At 45.4% G+C, this 18,715-nt stretch overlaps 2 protein-coding genes and 1 long non-coding RNA gene across 5 annotated transcripts; 2 read left to right on the top strand and 1 right to left on the bottom strand.

Annotated features, from left to right (window-relative positions):
* Positions 1–372: 372 nt before the first annotated feature.
* On the top strand, positions 373–12,593 carry LOC113169827 (synaptotagmin-11). Of its 3 annotated transcripts, none has more exons than XM_026371561.1 (4): positions 373–510; positions 4,818–5,743; positions 7,488–7,608; positions 8,908–12,593. In XM_026371561.1, the coding sequence occupies exons 1-4, from the start codon at positions 498–500 to the stop codon at positions 9,216–9,218; spliced, it is 1,371 nt and encodes a 456-aa protein (XP_026227346.1). In that variant the 5' UTR covers positions 373–497; the 3' UTR covers positions 9,219–12,593. The 3 variants fall into 3 exon arrangements, with proteins under 3 accessions (XP_026227346.1, XP_026227345.1, XP_033182261.1); XM_026371560.1 differs by lacking the exon at positions 373–510 and adding an exon at positions 2,536–2,836; XM_033326370.1 differs by lacking the exon at positions 373–510 and adding an exon at positions 3,232–3,502.
* On the bottom strand, positions 5,623–8,945 carry LOC113169850. Its single transcript, XR_003299600.1, has 3 exons — positions 8,881–8,945; positions 5,838–7,602; positions 5,623–5,710 (listed from the first exon to the last, which is right to left on the bottom strand). It is a non-coding gene; the product is annotated as an uncharacterized LOC113169850 (long non-coding RNA).
* Positions 12,312–18,629, top strand: plin6 (perilipin 6). Its single transcript, XM_026371592.1, has 8 exons — positions 12,312–12,348; positions 13,653–13,692; positions 14,419–14,617; positions 14,723–14,805; positions 15,326–15,563; positions 15,852–16,033; positions 17,235–17,501; positions 18,000–18,629. The coding sequence occupies exons 1-8, from the start codon at positions 12,344–12,346 to the stop codon at positions 18,444–18,446; spliced, it is 1,461 nt and encodes a 486-aa protein (XP_026227377.1). The 5' UTR covers positions 12,312–12,343; the 3' UTR covers positions 18,447–18,629.
* The last annotated feature ends 86 nt before the right edge of the window (positions 18,630–18,715 follow it).

The following is an 18,715-nucleotide window of genomic DNA, read 5'->3' on the forward strand; positions in this document are numbered from 1 at the left end:
ATTGTTTCCTGTTATTTTCACAAAGTTTGACTTCAAGTTTGACACTTAATTACATCAGATTAGAAAACCTTGGATCTAATCTGTGAACAGAACCAACACGTGGTTCCGGTTTGTTCAGCAGAGACCAAGCAGCTACGGTTGATCAGTAAGGTTCATGACTTTGACCAGTGTTTGACTCTAAGAACGAGTTTCACACTTCAACAACAATCATAGTCCGTCCCAGGATTAAAAAAGGAACAGGTAGTGACACTGTTCTCACCCCTTCCACCACTGAAGAATCATCATTTACTCAAAGTATAAACCGCAGCTTCTATTATCTGAAGGAAACAGAAACAGATCATTTCTACTTCCTGTCGTGGCTCCTCAAACACTGTTATTTGTGGCAACACTCCCTTTAAGAGAGGACGGCCATGTTGTAAATCGTGTTAGTTTGAGTTAGGAAGGAGAGGTTATGTTTGACACATGTTGATTCAGGCCTGAACTCAAACAAACAGCTAATGACAACATGCTGTGAGTAAATATATCATTATAACTAATCTTTTGACAGTTTGGTTGCTTGAGATGAGAGAAAGTTGAGCCAGCATCATTGGTAGTATTCACTGAAGCTGAATTCAAATCCATTGACAGCATATGTCCAGTGTTGGTTACCTGGTTTGGTGGCACAGCAGAGCTCCCTGACAACACTAACCGGCACAAAGCCAGGAATGAAAGAGGAGGAGGTGTTCAGATGCAGCCATCCCCAATGGAGTAGCTGTATGAGCTGTGAGCAGCTCCTGTTTGCAGTGAATCCATGGATGTACAGACAACTGTCACTTCATCACTCTGATGCAGAAAAACTGATTTCCACAGGAAATAGACCTCACACTGAATCATATCAACATGCTTCATGTCTGTTATTATTAGTTTTAATTGTTCTCGTGCAGGATATACACATGCTGAATTTATTTAGTGGGACTGTACCAGTCTGTGCAGGCAGTGGTTGTGTTCCCAGTAAGGCCAGCCTGAGGTCCTGATGGAAGCTGCTCTTCGCAGCTCGCTCCAGGATCCCTTTACTGCTGTCCACTGCCACAAAGTTCTTGAAGACACGTTCAAACATCTGCACACACAAGAAGAAGGAAACCAACCTGAACAGTGACTTTTTAAACTGTCCTATAGCTCAGTTTTTAGCCCATATTTGTTCCCAGTTGGTCAAATTCAGCTCCTGTCCTTGGCTACGAAACTACAGACCACTGCAGAGACTCTCATTCCTGGGTTATGCAGCCAAATGCAAATAAGAACCACACAAGGTGACATGTCAACACACGGTTGGAGTGATGACTTTTCCCTCAGAAGGGTCAGCTGGTTCCCTCTAGTGGTGTGCTGGATTGAGAGCATGTGGAGTAATGTTTGATGCCCGAGAATGAAGGAGACACAACGATGAGCATGATAGTAACATGTAGTCGATGCAAAATGTTGGAAAAATGAGCAGGATTTAGGAGTGTAGGTAGAGTTACTGAAGTGAGGAGTCCAGTCCCCAGGAAGTTTTGTGTGTGCCGAGGTTTGAGTGAGTTACAAGACAACGATTCTCAGTTAAAAGTTAAAAGGTAAGAGTTAATTAAAAGTCAGTTAAAAGTTGACTTACCAGTTTGGCAACCCTTCCAAATCCACAGGCCAGAACATGAGTCTCTGCAGGACTCCCAGCAGCTGAAACAGCAGGAAAACCGAAAGAAGAAACGATTCTTCTAGAAGACCTTTTCTGCCCAGCTGTTGTAGAACTGAATTCGATCTCCTGGATCAGCGCTTTTGCAGGACTGAAGGACGACTCTTGCATCGTCTGCAGTTATGCTGGCATCAGACATGATGGAGGGCACTTGAAAAGTCTGAACGGTATCAACGGAAAACTGTCGCCCTCACTCAGGATGTTTCCCAGCTCCTCCTGAGACTCTGAGTTGTTCACAAGAATTAGATGATCTGTCCACCAAACCCCAGCAGAAACAGTAACAGCTGCAAAGACAACTTTCAATGTCCCAGTAAGGACACCGGTCTGGTTTCAAACCTCTGATGTTCAGGTGCAAAGCTGCAGTGGCCACGTTGTCTCATTGTCGAAAACAAAAACAAAATCACTGCAACAGGAAATGTCAGAAATCTGACCAAATCCGAGACTGAGATGAATCATTATCATTATGAACCATTAAGAAATAATATTGATCCTTTCATCCTTTATCCTAACCACTTTTCCTGTTAAGGGTCTTGAGGTGCTGGAGCTGTTCCCCCTCTCCTTAAACTTTACAGTTACAGTTTTAATATTTTACAGCTACTGTTTAATCGGACATATGGAAAATCTTCACATGCTGTTAATGAGAAAATAATGTTGTTCACTGATACAAATATCTCAGTGTGTGATGATGAACGTGTAAAACTGGTGTTCAGGTTTCTCCTAGCAGACAGCCTGGTCCCCTCGGAGTGAGTCCTCTTCCTCCTTACACGATCTTTGTCCACTTTGTTTGTTCTCCTAGCAGACAGAGCGAGTCGCCTTCCTCAATACACGATCTTTGTCCAGTCTCCTCGCGAGCTGCTGCGCAGACTCCCTGCATCCTCCCGCGAGCATCACTGCGCACCGTCACACCGAGCGGCACGGCTCCGTCAGCGGACGAATGAAGGCTTCATCTCCCGGTGCCGCGGCTTGTGTTCGCTGATTTCTCCGTCTGTCGTCGGTTCTCTATGGACGTGCAGTGAGAGCCGCAGCAGATAGTCGGTGTCCCCCCGCTCCAGCTCTGAGTCTTCTCCCCGCTCGGTCAGGACCGCATCCCTCTGCCCCACAAAATGGCGGACATCGTCGAGCTGGGACCCGCCTACGGTGAGAGGCCCTTTCTGCTTCATGTGTCCGCCGTCGAGATGTTCCACTGAGCACCTACACTCGTATTTGTTCAGGTTCTATATGGTTCTATATGGTTCTATCGTGTTTGTGGCAGGTGTACTTGTTTCAAATGTAAAACTAGCAGTGTGTGCACGGCACCAAGACAACAGCTGGTATCGTTATTGTGTTCTGACCCGGTTCGGTTCGGTTCGGTTCGGTTCGACACTAAAAACGAATTCAACATTTTGAGTCATGAACAACTGGAAAATGTTCATCTGGGCGGTCACGCGCCTCGCTCTCTCCCGCGGCGGGCGGGCGGGCGTGCGCGTGCCAGTCGGGGTGGGTATCGGGTGACGTCATGTCTGTTCCCGTCTGTTTACTGACAAAAGGACCAGAAATGAAAAGATGAAGATAAAGAACCGTTCTCAGCAGAACCCGAACTGTCTCCACCGGACACACCGGAAACGTAGGAGGAACTGCAGCTGTGACGGAGGCTGGTAAATGGAGAAACATCTGGAATCAGCGGATCCACCATTTTATCTGAGTTCACACCTACAGGACACTTTGTTCCGAGTTCTGGTTCCGTGTGAGACAGGAAAAAGATTCATCCTACAAATGTCCACACTATTCAGTGGAGACGCAGTCGTTGGGTGCAGCCTGTTCAAAGTACATTAGTACACTAACCTTAAATACTTTGTGAGCTACTTGTACTGTACTCAAATATTTATAATATAAATTTAAACACAGGTGACAGAAACAGATGATCAGCACGTGTCTGATAAATAAACTGTGAGAGTATTGAAGCATGCACGTTTTTCATTTCTGACAAAGTGGCTCGTCACAATTTTTATTTTATTTTCTAAAAAAAAAATACATTTTCATTTAATAATCCTGGTTACATGAAGTTCCAGCCTGACGGATGTCTCTTTAATCAGAGTCATTCATGTGAGGTGTGCAGTCGAGTTACTTTTAGTTTAACTGTCACTGAGTTCACCTGATTTAAACACTCTGGTTTTCCTACGGAGGAGGTTGGACTGATGAACAGGGACCGGTTTGTTGTATGTATAACAAGTCAGAACAGCTGTTAGAAAACGACAGGCCAGCTTCAGTGTCCTTGTGGAACAGGACAACAGCACTCCTCTGTACACTGCAAACAAGAACCTCCTCATCCTTCCCCTCTCTCTGCAGGGACCACTTCAGTTTCTAATGAGACCTCAGGAGAGTGGATGTGGTGACATCACTGTGTTTTTGAACTATGATGTCATCGTGTGTTAAAGATTACATCATTAGTGACTCTACAGGCAGAGCTACCACAATACTACGTCTCTGCAAATGCAGTACATGTTGTATGTAACTGCTGTGTCAATTTATAGCGCAGGTTTGTCTAGAATAAGGTCCTGTTGCATTATGGGAGATGTAGGCTCCACAGTCTTTTGAGTTAGAGACTGAAAGCCTGAATATTTCAAAATCATCTGCACAGATTTGGATAGTAGAAAAAAGGGGAATTAGGGGTTAATTACATCAGGTCATCAGTAAACTAAGATCATTAAACAGCAGTAAATTAACTGCAGCTGTTTCTGATTAAACGCTTCATCTGTCAAGCATAAATGATCCAAAATTTCTAAAAACTTCTATTCACAAATTCTCATGTTACATGATGAAATTGAACAGACAGAAGAACATTTTACATAATATCTTTGTTAGTCTTGTCACCAGGATATTTCTGGTTGCACAAGGCAAACCATGGTTATATATCTGTCTGACAGCGGCTCGTTATCAAATAGCAAGAATTAATTAAGAATTAATAATAAATTTATCATAATACTCCACAACATATTTCACTTTTCTCATTATGCTCAGTCCATAAAATGTTAGAAAACGTTCTGAAACCAGAGCAGAAAGATAATTTTGAAAGATAATTTTTTAAACTAACTAATTAATTGACTCTAACATGTCCTCTCTGTGTCCCTCTGTCCACCAGCCATGTCCCCGGTGCTGGCCGGCTTCCTGGGAGCTGGTGTTTTGGTTTTGGTGGTAGTGGTTCTGGTTCTGCTCTGGTCTTTCTGTCAGCGTCGTTACCTTCGCGTCTCTGGGCGCTACAAGCTGCATGGTGACCGTTACTCCGATGTGGAGGACCCGCCCTACAAGTTCATCCACATGCTGAAGGGCATCAGCATTTACCCAGAATCCCTCAGCAGCAGCAAGAGGATTGTGCGTGGGATCCGACGGGCCGACCGTGACGGAGAGCGAGGCTGCACTGCTGCCACTGCCTCAGGGAGAGGCATGGTGCTGGTGGACGCTGAGAACAATATCCTGGACGTCCCTGGTCAGCTGCAAATGAGTCACCTTGTCCCACCAACCGGACCACGGGACCTGGAACGGGCTCTGCCTGTCCGTGCCGACTACTGCTGCCTGGACAGCAGCTCGGCAAACAGCAGCCAGACTAGCAGCCAGACCAGCAGCAAGACGGCGTCCCCCTTCACCCCTGCCTCCTCAGAGCCAGAACCTGAGCCCAGCCTGGGGGCCATCAGCCTCACCGTTGACTACAACTTCCCCAAGAAGGCTTTGGTGGTGACTATTGTTGGTGCACGGGGCCTCCCCGCCATGGACGAGCAGGCAGGCAGCTCGGACCCCTATGTAAAGATGACCATCCTGCCGGAGAAGAAGCACCGTGTCAAGACCCGCGTCTTGAGGAAGACCTTGGACCCTCTGTTTGATGAGACGTTCACCTTCTACGGCGTGGCCTATAGCTCGCTGCCCGAGCTCACGCTGCACTTCCTGGTTCTCAGCTTTGACCGCTTTGCCCGAGACGACGTCATTGGGGAGGCCGTGGTGCCGCTAAAGGGGGTAGACCCAAGTACGGGCCGAGTCCACCTGAGCCAGCAGATCACCAAGAGGAACATGCAGGTTAGTGTTTGCGATCTCTGGATTCCCGTGTTTCCAGGTTCAGGTTCCAATAAACCAGACTGTTCCTGTAAATATAAAGCTGCACATTACTTACTTATAATCCACAACCGGTGTCCTAACTGATGATGGATACATCAGATGATCAGGTGCTTCACGTTTGGTATTTCTGTAAAAGTGTGATGCTGAAGTATCATGTGTAAAGTACTAGATTCCAGCAGATTAATATGGTTTTCACTGTCACAGAGGGAAAGAGGATAAACTACAGACGACTGTGACTTCAGTGACTGAAAACAGGGAGATAAGTCAGGAACATGCTGGGATCAAAAAAGGAAGCAGAAAGATCCAAAGTCAGGCGGAGACGCAACAACAGACTGGAAAGGCTGACAGTAGAAAGACAGACAAAGCAAAGTGGAAACAGGTTTGAAGGTGAACTGAGACAGGTGTCTGGGAACAGCTCAGGCTGGATGTTGGACTCTCTGTGCTGACAAGAGCAAATAACTGCAGCGTTAATGATGGGAATCTTTAGGTGGTCTGTTTAAAAAGGAGACAAACACAGAGTTAGGAGGACACTGATGTCTACAGCAGCAGTTAAACAATATATTGCGTAGACGATTGTACCTACAGACAGAACGAAGATAATAATAATAACGATCAGAACGTTTTACACAGTGTAGAAAAACTCAAACTTTGTTACTGGTTCATGCACAGAAACGTCTGGTTAAACTGCTTTATTTCATCACCATGATCATCCCAATGCTGTGACTTCAGTGAACCTCCACACTCTGAATCAGCTGTTGTTGTCTCGTGAAGCTGACAAACAGCTGATGCTGTCGCCATGGCAACAGGCTGACGATCAGATTCAGACACAGTCTCACTTTTGTCTTGTCTTTATTAAATTAACGTTGGGTTTTAGAGAGAAACATGTGAACAAAGGTCTGTAGTCCTGCAGACATTTCACTCTGACACAGGGCTGTGCAAACGTTTTTATCCAAACATTACATATTAAAAATACGTTTAAAATAAATTAAAACTAGCACAAAACTGAAGAGACAAGTGACGAAAAAACGAATAATATGTGCAAATGGAATTTTTTTGTATTGCAAATCTAATTTAGTGATAAAAGTAACATTGATGAGTAAAAACTGTTTAACTATGCATGAACTGCATAATAATAATGCAGACCACAGGCTGGAGTCTATGCTGCTCACAGAGTTCAGAATATTTAACGGTAACGCGAATGTGACGTTTATGGACAACAAGTACACTTTACAGAAAGTAAAGTCCAACTGGAACAGCTGGGTCACATCCGTCTGAATGTTGTCGCTCATTTCTCACTCAGTATAAAACTGTTTTAACCTTTTCAGTGTAACAGTGTCTCAGGGCTCTAAGGTGGAGAAACAGTTTGTCCTCAGCTAACCCTTGATTTTTTTTTTTTTTTTTATCATGCTCTAGTAGAAAATATTCCCCATTGAAGAATGTTGGGTGAACATTTGGGTGAACTGAACCTTTTGTTGTTGGACAGAAACTGACACATAGCAGTCGTAGATTCGGACCAGATCCAACATGTCAGACATTATACGATGCCTGTAAACGAGTCCAATCACATTTTAAATTTTTAATTTCATTATTACTCTGTTTTTAATCTCCTGTGTGGCACTGACACACATCCTGCAGTGCGTCTGGTCAGAAACTGACATAGGTTCTGGTCTGTCTCTGCTGTCACTGATGTGTCTTGTGTTTTCAGTGTGAGAGCCGTGGGGAGCTGCTGGTGTCTCTGTCCTACCAGCCGGTGTCTCATCGTCTCAGCGTGGTCGTCCTGAAGGCTCGACACCTGCCCAAGATGGACATCACCGGCCTGTCTGCAAGTGAGTGGACACTTGCTAAGAGCCGGGTTTATGCTAGAACACATTTAAAACAGCACAACAGACATGAATCACCATCACTACTCTTTGACATATTCAGTGGATCCTGATAAACTGAAGATAGATGATGTCAGTGTCTCAACTTATATAATGACTTCTCCATTTAAAGTGTTTAACTGACTCTCAGTGCCGTTTGGTTTCCCTGTGTCTGTTAAACTCTAAATATTATTTTTGGAGCCAGCTGGAGAGTTAGATTTTTATTGAATTTATTTGATTCAAATTTGAATTTATTCAGCTCAAAATAAATATGTACAGTAGACGAATATGAACAAATCTAAAATATTTATGAATAATGAAATCATCACAACAAGCAAAGTATTAAATAGGGACTTAAAAAGGCATGGGCAGAAACAATACTTTATAAATAAAGGCCCAGCCTACACTTACCTTTCTGATTAAGTAATTATTTAGTATTAACCCTACATAAATCAAAATAGAACATGAAGAAAAAACAGAGTAAAATATTATTCATTCAGATTCAGACCATGTAACCCTTGAATATTTCTTTGTTCAACATTCTTTTTAAAAAACATTAGTGAATTACACTTTTTAAGGTTTTTATTTGCATTACTCGGTAACTTAACCCCTATGATGGAAAAGCACCTCCTTTTAATCCTCTTTATTTGCAGTATTTTGTAATTTTTCAGTAAATTTCATGATGTGTGACTAATAGACTAATGCATTGGTATGGCCGTAATAGCCTTGAATTATTTATGATACGTGTGGCTCTTTTCTGCAGTTAGACTTGAATTTGTTTTATAGGTTGATCCCCAAAATTCCATACAAGAAGTGTAAGTGTACAACAGATTGTATACAAAGCTTTATAATTTAATACATACCTGGATTTATGTAAAATTGATAGTGATTTGAAATTTGTGAATTTCTAGCTTTTAATTTTAGGTAGTTAGTTTATGGGCAATCACCTCAACAAGTGTTGTTTCTAAAACTCTTTCAATGTCAAGATCACAGAATTATTATTTTTTTATTTTATTTCCCTTTGGTCACAATTCCTCTTCCAAAAACCATAAAAATACTTTTCTTGATACTGATAGATGTTTGAATTTGAATTTTTTCCAACTCCCTTTCAGTAGTACTCACATTATATTTTTTTATTTATATTATTCATCATTCATCAGCAAAAAAACATAATAAAAATAACAGAGTGCTCTTTCATCATTAGCAGTTTTTCTGACCTCCGTCCTGTTGAGAACTAACCTTCATAATCTCTTCTTGCCTCTTCAGACCCCTATGTGAAGGTGAACGTCTTCTACGGCCGTAAGCGCATCGCTAAGAAGAAGACTCACGTGAAGAAGTGCACGCTGAACCCGGTCTTCAACGAGTCCTTCATCTACGACATCCCGCCAGAGCTGCTGCCTGAGATCTCTGTGGAGTTCCTGGTGGTCGACTTCGACCGGACCACCAAGAACGAGGTGCTGGGCCGCCTGCTGCTCGGCCTCCACAGCCCCTCCACCTCCGGGGCCTCGCACTGGGGCGAGGTCTGTGAAAACCCCCGCAGGCAGATCTCCAAATGGCACAACCTGAGCGAGTACTGAGGGAGGACCAGCAGCGCCTGGCTGGGACTCAGCCAGTGAAACCACTGGGAAATAAAGACTCAGTGTACAGCAAGACACACACACATACACACACACACACACTCTCACACACACTCTCACACACACACTGTTGTGATCATAGTTAAACTCTGTCTCTATTATCTCTCTCTAAGCCTCTGCACCCGCAAGTCTAAGAAAAGTCCAGCAATTCTCTAATTCAGCCCGTAAACTAATGAAAACCATCAAGTCCATTTCTAAGACTGATCTCATGTCTCCTGGCTGTCGATGTGTGTAGATTTGGGGGGGGGGGATGCTCTCTCATCATTTAAAAAAGATAAAAATTCTCCTCCTGCTGTTGTTGTCATGCAGTTCATCGCATGTGTGTCTAAAAAGAAAAAACTCCAGATGAAGAGTTGAAAACTGCTGACAGGAAGAAAGGTCCAACCCTCAGTATCGTGCATAGAACCAAACGCTCATTATATCCAAATGTAATAAGTCTTCAGTAGGACCACATAAGAAACTGCTACAGACCTCGTCCCCGTCCCGCTCCTGATACTCGTGGTGAAATATCATTTGGGGGGGTTACTGTTGTTTCAGCTGACAGCTCCCCAGTTGCAGCGTGACAGATTCGCTCCGGTCGGTCCTGCAGCTGAACGTACAACTGATCCTGTCCCGGGGTCTCCTGACTGAAGACTGTGTAGATGCAGACTGAGAGACGATGTAAAATATTTGTTTGAATCATGAATGCTTTCCACTAATATTTATTTTACTGAATCCTGCAGAAGCTCAGAGCAGCTGCTGATTGTTGTTTCTAATGTGATCACAGTTTCAGTATCCCTGTATCTACTCTGTGCTGCAGCAGCTCTTCATCAGTGCATCACTAATTCTGAACCCATGTCATCAGAAAACACTAAGGAGACGTCCTCGTCAATGGAAATCAGGTAAATCAGAGCAGAATCTGATCCTGTCTTTACTGAACTCTGACGTGTTCAGCTGCTCTGATCACAGTCAGTGAACATCAGAGATACTGAGTTCAGTACAGTCCGGTGGCTCTCTAAGCTCTGTTGGTAGAAACGTTTGTGCAGAGCTGACACTGAGATCAGGATCACACTCTGGATTAGACGACACACAATCTTCAAAAACACAGACTGAAGCTGATCAAGACATCTTGAGTACCTAGTTTTCAACTTGAGTGATGTCTCTTTAGTGAAATTTCTGTATTTATGACGTTTCTTCAAATTTAATCTTTATCTGACAGTCCGAGCGTCAGAGCTCGCCTTCCTTTCTCTCTGTCTCATTTTGTACATTTTCATCTTTCATCTTTCTTCTGTAATTTGCACTAAAGCATTCCTCCGTGTTCATGTGTGTTTTCTTAAGCCCTGTGAACATTTGTCTGAAGTTAACTTAATATTTTGTTAATTATCAGACTGTTCTCCAACTTTTAAAGCACATTAATCCCAGTTTAAAGTTACTCAGCTCCTTAACATGTCGGAGATTAATAACGTGTGTAAAACTGAATTCACATTGACTCTTAGAGATGTAAAGAAGACACTTTTCTCTGCAACGTGAGCAGTTGTTAAAAATTGAATTAACCATGTGAAGCCTGTAGATTTGTACAGATGTGAAGATGTTTGCTGGTTCCTTCCTGTCTGATGTCCTCGGAGCTTTAGTGTGTTTGAGCGCCCCCTGCTGTAGAACTGGATGCTAACCTCTGTGTTGGGTTTGTGAACACTCATTGGACGTGCAAATAAAAAACGAGTTAGCCATTTCTGACGCCTCGCTTCTGTTTCTATCAACTCTGTTGACGACTGTGTGTTTACTCTCAGAGGAGGCAGAAGTAGACACACTGCTGCAAAGGTGCATGTACCTGCCCTTAAAGTACTCTGCCACAGGTTTGAAGTACAATTTCAGGTGTTTACTCAAATTAAAGTATTATGTACATGCAACAGAGTACAAGTATCCGTACTGCAGTAACAAAGTGATTTCTCTGAGTTTCCTCAGACCAAGACTGGTGTGCTCAGATAGAGACAGGCATCCGCAGACACAGACCGATGTCCTCGGACTAAGACCAGCGCCTGTCGGACAAAGACAGGAGTCCTTAGACAAAGACCGGCGTCTTCAAACAAAGACTGCCGTCCTCGGGCAGAGGCTGATGTCCTCGGACTAAGACCAGCGCTTGTCAAACAAAGGCCGGCGTCCTCAGACCGACTGTTTAATGAGGCTGAACTTTGTCTGTACTTTCTGTCACCACCAAACCCAGCGTGATGCAGCGTGTTAAACCGACGAGCGTCTCAGTCACATGAACGTTTCCCTCAGACACTCACGCTGCTGTGATACAGAAAACTATTTGTTGAATTACAAAAGTTACAACAGACCTTTGGCTTTTTGACTCTTCCCACACGTCTTGTGATGATTTTTGTTAGTTCACACAGAGGTTAGAAAAAAACAAGCCGTATTCATTAAAACCCAGATCCAGGTAGACGCCAGCCTTAGACCACGTGGGTCAGTTTTTACAGCCAGGTAGACCAGGTGAACAACATCCTCCCACTTTGTGCTTTAATTTGTCTTCACACCAGCAGCTGCAGCTGTGAACCTGATATCTCAGACGGCCTCTGAGAGTCTCCCACAACAAACACATTAGAAGTCGAGTGTGGACAGATAGAGGTATTCTAGACTGTCTCTAACCCCTGTGAGTCCTGATCCTGGTTCACCTAGTTCTTGTGAACCGCCGCGGACCACGGTTCTGCACTGGGGGCCTCGTCTCTTCGGGGTCACCGGTGGATTCTGGCTGGTGGATTATGACTCAGTGGACCCCTGGACTCAGACATATCAACCCCCCCGCTGAGTTTCCCCTAAACTCTAAATAAGACGTAACATCACTTTCTACTGAACTGTGGAATTTATTCGAAGTAGCCGGAGAAAAATGTGAATTCACGCTGACTGGTTTGAACGAATCGATCAGTCTCAGCCGAACAGCAGCTGATTGATTCGTGTGAACAGTAAAAACTTGTTCTCTCGCCGTCAGCGGCTTCGACCAATCACGCCTCAGGTCTCTGATTGTTTATCTGCAGAGTGTCGGCCTGCGTCGCTCAGTTCAGCTGCTTCATCCGTCTGCAGCCGCTGTGATGGGGTAAGACGCCATCAAACCTCTTCTGCTTCCAGAAATGTGATTTTTCCCTGTTTCAGGTCAGAAGAAACTGAAAATGAGACATTTCACCAGTTTTTATCATCACTCTCTGATCAATCCATCGATTCTTTTTGAGCAGGAATAAACGACCGCGTTGAGTTTTTTCTGGCTCCACGTTTGAATATTTAGTTTTAATTCATCAATTAAACTTTTTTCTTGAATATTTAGTTTTAATTCATCAATTAAACTTTTTTCTTGAATATTTAGTTTTAATTCATCAATTAAACTTTTTTCTTGAATATTTAGTTTTAATTCATCAATTAAACTTTTTAGCTCTAATGAATTGACTTTCCGTTTTTCAACTTGACTCAAATGTTTTATTTTGTTATTTCTGATTTTAGTTTCTAGTTTTTATGTTGTGATGTGTTTTTAATCTTTCTATTTTACAGTGTAACTTCAGTACATTTACTCAAATTTAACATACTTTTATCGATTTATAGTTAGTTAATTCACTAGTCATCATTTTTAGATGAATTGTGTAAAGAGAGATTAAACGGTGAAAAAAAATCCAGCTGAAATAATTATCAATAATTAAATTTACTTATTAGTGTAATAGTGTAAAATAAATAAACAACCTGTAAGTCAAAACCATGTTTGTTTATATTATTTAATGGAATTAATATTTGTCATATTTTATTTTTTCTTCCTGTAAGTACTTTTTATCTAGTACTGGGTGCCAGTAGAAATACACGTATTTGTACTGCAGCACAGATTATATTACCCATATTACCTGTTACTTAATATTTTTACTCTATTACAGAATGTATGACTCGTTTTAATCATTTGCTCTGTGACGACGTTTCTCTCTGTTTTTTCCTGAATTTTTAGTATAAGTAAACGCATCCCACTACAAACTACATCAAGTACTTTTAATACTGCATTTCCTCATAATACACAGCGCCTTTCTTTCAGCTTTCAGTGATTGTTCTGTTTTTTTAATCCCAGTTTAGCAGAAGCTTGTCAGTGTTAGTTTGGAATAATCTCCTCCTCTGGTCCTGAGACAGTAAAAAGTAAAACATCTGTTCAAACCACAGATGATAATTCTGCTGCTGCTTTAATTATTGTTTGAACCGTGTCTTCACGCTGCTTCTCTGAGTGGCTGCTTTGTGTCTGTGTGTTCAGACCGTGGATTAGAAAACGCTGTTAAAAATCAATCTGAGCTTCACAGTGCTGATCTTTGTGCAGCGGCAGCAGCAGCTGACTGCCTCATGCTGCTCTGAGGTTTGTTGACGTCTCTTCTCTTTCAGATCTGCTGAAGGAGAAATGTCCGACCGTCAGAACCAGGAGGTGAGTTCACAGAAACCCAGAGAAACCACCACCAATAGTGCAGAGGTTAAAAAAACTAACTGTACACAGAACATCTGGGAGGTTTCACACAGATCGACCGTCAGTGAGCGTCTCCACGAGTCTGAGAGTCTCACACGTGTTGAGATGTTGGACTGGGAAAAGTATCACAAACAGGAAGTCGTGATTATTTGTACAGTAAATTAACCTGAAGGAAGGAAGGAAAGGAAGAGGGGAGGGAAGGAAGGAAAGGAAGAGGGGAGGGAAGGAAGGAAGGAAGGAAAGGAAGAGGGGAGGGAAGGAAGAGGGGAGGGAAGGAAGGAAAGGAAGAGGGGAGGGAAGGAAGGATGGAAGGAAAGGAAGAGGGGAGGGAAGGAAAGGAAGGAGGGAAGGACCCAGCTGCTGAGTTCTTATTTTGTATCCCATCAGCACCAATGGACAGAACCGATGTTCCGTCCTTCCCTCCCTCCTTCCTTCTGTCCTTCCTTCTGTCCTTCCCTGCTCCCTTCTTTCCTTCCTTCCCTCCCTCCTTTCCTTTATTCCCTCCCTCCTCCCCTCCTTCTTTCCTTCCTGCCCTCCCTCCCTCCTCCCTTCTTTTCCTTCCTGCCCTCCCTCCCTCTCTCCTTCTTTCCTTCCTTCCTTCCCTCCCTGCCTCCTTTCCTTCCTTCCCTCCCTCCCTCCTTCTTTCCTGGAAGTAGGTCACAGACTAAATCCTACCTGTGTTTTCAGACCAGCGCCGTCCTGAGAGTTTCCCGCCTTCCTCTGGTTCGCTCAGCGCTACAGTCGGTGGCCTCAGCGTACTCGGAGGTCAAAGGTCGGTACCCCCTGCTGGGGCTGATGGGAGGAGTGGCTGAGGTCGGAGTTCGCAACATGTCCCACGAGGCCATGAAGCGAGCTACGCCTGTGCTGCAGAGCCTGGAGCCGCAGTGTACGTGGTCCATGAAATACTAATACTAGTACTACTACTAATACTACTGCCAACAGTACTCCTGGCACTCTAATATCTAATGAGTCCGTGTCGTCCTCTCTGCAGTTGAAGTCGCCAACAGTTTTGCTCTCGTTGGACTCGACCGTCTGGAGAAAAACTTTCCGATACTGAACCAGTCGACAGACGAGGTGTGTCAGAACTAACGGTCCAGACCAGAACCTGGACCGCGTTCAGAAACTTAGGTAAAACAGGTGAACGTTCTGTCACCTGACCTGGAATGAACCTGTACTTCAGGTACCACAGGTAAACAGCTGCAGACCATTTCTATATGAAGAGTCCATTACTGATGATTGATTAATGTTAACGAGTCTTCTTCATGAAGAATTACTCACAGTCCTAGTTACCACAGTCCTAGTTACCACAGGTAGTTACCACAGTCCTAGTTACCACAGGTAGTTACCACACAAACCTGCTGCCTACTCTGTCATCCGGTTACTGCGCTGTACTGAAGTACTTAAGTAAAAGTAGAACTGTAATTTCCTGCAGAAATAGAGTAGTAAAAATACATGTGTGATGTATTTCACGAATCAGTCAGTTCAGATGTGAGGCAGCCAATCAGAGCGCCCCGTTTAAACCCCCCACAGGTAAAATACCACTATCAGCCTTTAGTGGGTTCCTGTTGACCAGGTGTTGTCTCCTGCTGCTCAGGTGTTTGGTCACCTGAGGGACGCCCTCTTCGTGACCCTGGACGACGTGCAGCTGAGGGTGGCCGACGGTTTGGAAGGAGCTCTGGATCACCTGGAGCGTCTAGCTGACGCGGCTCGGGCAGCGCTGCAGCTGCTGCAGGACTCCCAGGTGGGCCGAGCGGCCTCGTCGGGACTGGACGACGCGCTGAGTCGTCTGGAGGACGCCACCGCCTACTACCTGCCCCTCCCAGCCACACTGCGTGAGTACAGGGGCATTGTGGGTAACTGCTGTCAGACTGTGAAGCTCCTCAGCTTCTCTGTGGGTTCAGCGGTTTGGTCCGACACCCGAGTTTCACACGACATGAACCTGGGAGCTGATTCTCCCACCGCGTGTAGCCCCGCAGTAGGTCGACTCTCTGGTCTCTGAACTTTTGACAAAGGAAAGTGGTTCACGTCAGTGGGGGTCCATCTGTTCTCTGCAGCGTGTCATGGACTCGAGGAACCTGGGTGCAGTTAACTGGTTAAATGTTCCCGTTGTTGTTTGTCAGGTCGCGAGTGGGAGATGAGGGTGCAGCAGTACGAGGACGAAGACGAGGATGGTGAGCCCGGTCTGTGGACGAGGGTTCGCAGCCTGCTGCTGCATGTCGGCCTGCAGCTCTATCAGCGCGTGGTGAAGGTCAGGGAGCAGCTGCAGGAAGCCGTCAGCGCTGTGGGAGCCGCTGCAGACAAGGTGAGACCACAGGAAGCTGCACTTACAGCAGTTGGATTGTTCTCTTAGTGAAGACGAGCGGATGCTGATGTTTGTCAAACGTTCTCTCTTCATCTTTTCCATCAACGTGTTTAATTTCTACACCACAAACGCTGACACCTGAAAGCAGGTGGACCTTCACCTGTGGTTCATTCAACCTACAACTAGTCGTCCGATAATCAGGAGACGGGGCGTCGAGTCTGAAACTAAACACACTCACACGAGGGAGGGGGGGCTTGGACAGAAACCAGGTCCCACATTAAAATGTGGGGTCGGTCGGTGTGATGGAAACACCTGTGTGTTCTGCTACAGCTGTGGGGACATTGCGTCCTAAGATGTGATGATCAATGCAGCTCAACGTTTCTGATTTCTATCAACACGTCTCCTCCCAGTTTTCAGGAAACACACAGTGAGTGAGGAGGAACCAGCTGATGTTCCTCTGGGTCACATCTTGATGTAATCAGCATCTGCTCGAGGGAAATACGAGGAACGTTAAATTAGAAACATCAGACAAACATCATGGAAATCATGAAGATCTCTGCAGCCCGACGGGGCCTGGGAAAACACTTGGCCCGGTCCTCCCAATGTTGGACCAGTGTGTGTGTGTGTGTGTGTGTGTGTGTGTGTGTGTGTGTGTGTGTGTGAGAGAGCGGCTACGTGACCAGAGTCACGAACGTTTCTTCACCCGGCTCAAACACACCGAGCTGGATCCGATCGGTCTGAGGTCCAGTACAGAGTCTCAGGTCCAGTCAGACAGGAAACTAAACGTGTGAGCAATGATTAGTGGGAGTAACAGAAAATAATATAGAACTAATTAAAACGTTTTTTTGCTTTGCAGATCATCTCCTCCTGGGGGGGGGGGGGGGTCACAGCTTATCTCTGTCAAACAAACTGCAGGAAAATGAACTTCATTAGAGAAAAATGCTTCGACTTCCTCTGCAGACGAGTCGGACTGAACTGGTTCTGAGCCGACGTGCTGCACGAGCCGTCGGCAGCGATGACAGATAAGACGTCAGACTGACCGAGACCAGACGAGTCCTGGTCTGAGTTTTAGTGCTGAAATCGCTCAGAGCAGATTCGGGTGACAGCAGGTGTTTAAACGGACCACGACACACCGGGAGGATCTGGACCGACGCTGTGGGTTGTTCCAGTTTAAGTCTCAGACTGTTTCTGTTCCCTGCAGGTGGGTCTGGGTCGGGTCCTGGAGCTGGTGGGGGACCTGCTGCAGTTTCTCCAGAGCTTCCTGGTGGCGCTGGTGTACCGAGCTGAGAGACTCCGAGAGCTGACTCTGAACCGGGTCAAAAGTCAGGCTGTCATGTTGGCGGAGCTGAGTCCAATTCGTAAAGTACGGGAGCTCCCGATCCAGATCCAGCAGCTGCTGGGAGACCTGCAGGAGCTGTCCAAGATCCTCCTGCAGCTAGTGATCAACGCCACGCCCCTCTACAACATGGTTAGTCCAGAGGGGAGGGGGCACCAGAAACACACCTGGGGGTGCAGTTAGATGGCATGAATCTGGTTCCAAATCTGGTTTCGTGGAACCTGAATCCTTTCAATCCTTCTGTTTAGGGCTAAAGTTCCCCAGCCTTTCTAAGAACTACAGACCAGTCCCTCAGAACCATTATCAACGAGAACCCAAGTTCTTACTTATCAAGAGTTTTTAACCAACATGGAACCAGATCCAGAGCAGAGGTGTCAGAACCACTTCCTAAAGGGCCGTGCAGTTCTTCACGAGTCTTTGGGATTTGCTGTCTCTGGTTGAAGCTTGTCTCAAATTATCACCAGGTATCATCTAAAAACCAGTTTTCGAACTTCAGAGGTCAAAAAAGAAAACCAGGGTTGGGTTACGAATGCCCCTCCATTAAAACGAGCGGGTCAGTCACGGTCCAGAACAGAACAGAACAGAACAGTGTATCTGGAAACTTCTAAACATGAAGTGTTTGTGTTTCAGCTGCAGCAGCCGTCGGACCAGGAGGTGGAGGATTTCCTGAACCAGGAGGGTTTTTCGTCTGACAGCTCGTCTCGACGCAGCTCCGCTAACAGCCTCTTCCTGAAGGCCATGGACGGACGTCCTCGCCGTCGCCGGAGTCTCTACTCACTCGCCGCCCGAGCAGCCGGGGGCCCTCAGAGCCCCGATCCCCCCAACGACCGATGCCCGAGCCTGAAGGACCGACCTGCTTCGGAGGCCGAAGACTCGCCCGGCCCGTCCAATGACGGCGTCCGGCGTCGACAGTCGTCCACCGAGCTGCTCCTAGCTCCTCTCAAACAGTTCGTCACTCAGAGCCAGAAGGCCTTCGAGTACCTGAGCCCCAACTCCCCTGACACCACCAGCTCACCTGACACCACCAGCTCACCTGACAACACCCTCGACTCCTCCCAACAGCACACTGAGGTTTGATCCCACCCCCCGTCCGCCACCTGTCAGAGCCCGTAGTTCCTCCTCCACCAATCACAGCCTCCGATCGCAGAACCTGCTTAAATCACTCGGTTCTCTGAAAAGACCAGATAAAGACAGGAAACCGTTTCTTCTTCAGCCACAAACAAACAAACAGTTTCATGTTCTGTAGTTTAGAACTTTAAACAACTTATTCATTTACTTATTGTGGAAAATGAGAAGAATCATGTTGGTGGCTAGTTTTAGGACTTTGATCATACTCATGAATAAAT

Source organism: Anabas testudineus, chromosome 16 (genome assembly GCF_900324465.2).
Source record: "Anabas testudineus chromosome 16, fAnaTes1.2, whole genome shotgun sequence".
Classification (NCBI taxonomy): Eukaryota; Metazoa; Chordata; class Actinopteri; order Anabantiformes; family Anabantidae; genus Anabas; species Anabas testudineus.

Bases quoted from the DNA above. Each gene is read 5' to 3' on its own strand.
- LOC113169827 (XM_026371560.1), top strand. From the start codon at position 2,803: ATGGCGGACATCGTCGAGCTGGGACCCGCCTACG. The intron at 2,837-4,817 runs GTGAGAGGCCCT...TCTGTCCACCAG, and splicing joins CGAGCTGGGACCCGCCTACG to CCATGTCCCCGGTGCTGGCC. The intron at 7,609-8,907 runs GTGAGTGGACAC...TTGCCTCTTCAG, and splicing joins CATCACCGGCCTGTCTGCAA to ACCCCTATGTGAAGGTGAAC.
- plin6 (XM_026371592.1), top strand. The intron at 13,693-14,418 runs GTGAGTTCACAG...CTGTGTTTTCAG, and splicing joins CCGACCGTCAGAACCAGGAG to ACCAGCGCCGTCCTGAGAGT. The intron at 17,502-17,999 runs GTTAGTCCAGAG...TTTGTGTTTCAG, and splicing joins CCACGCCCCTCTACAACATG to CTGCAGCAGCCGTCGGACCA.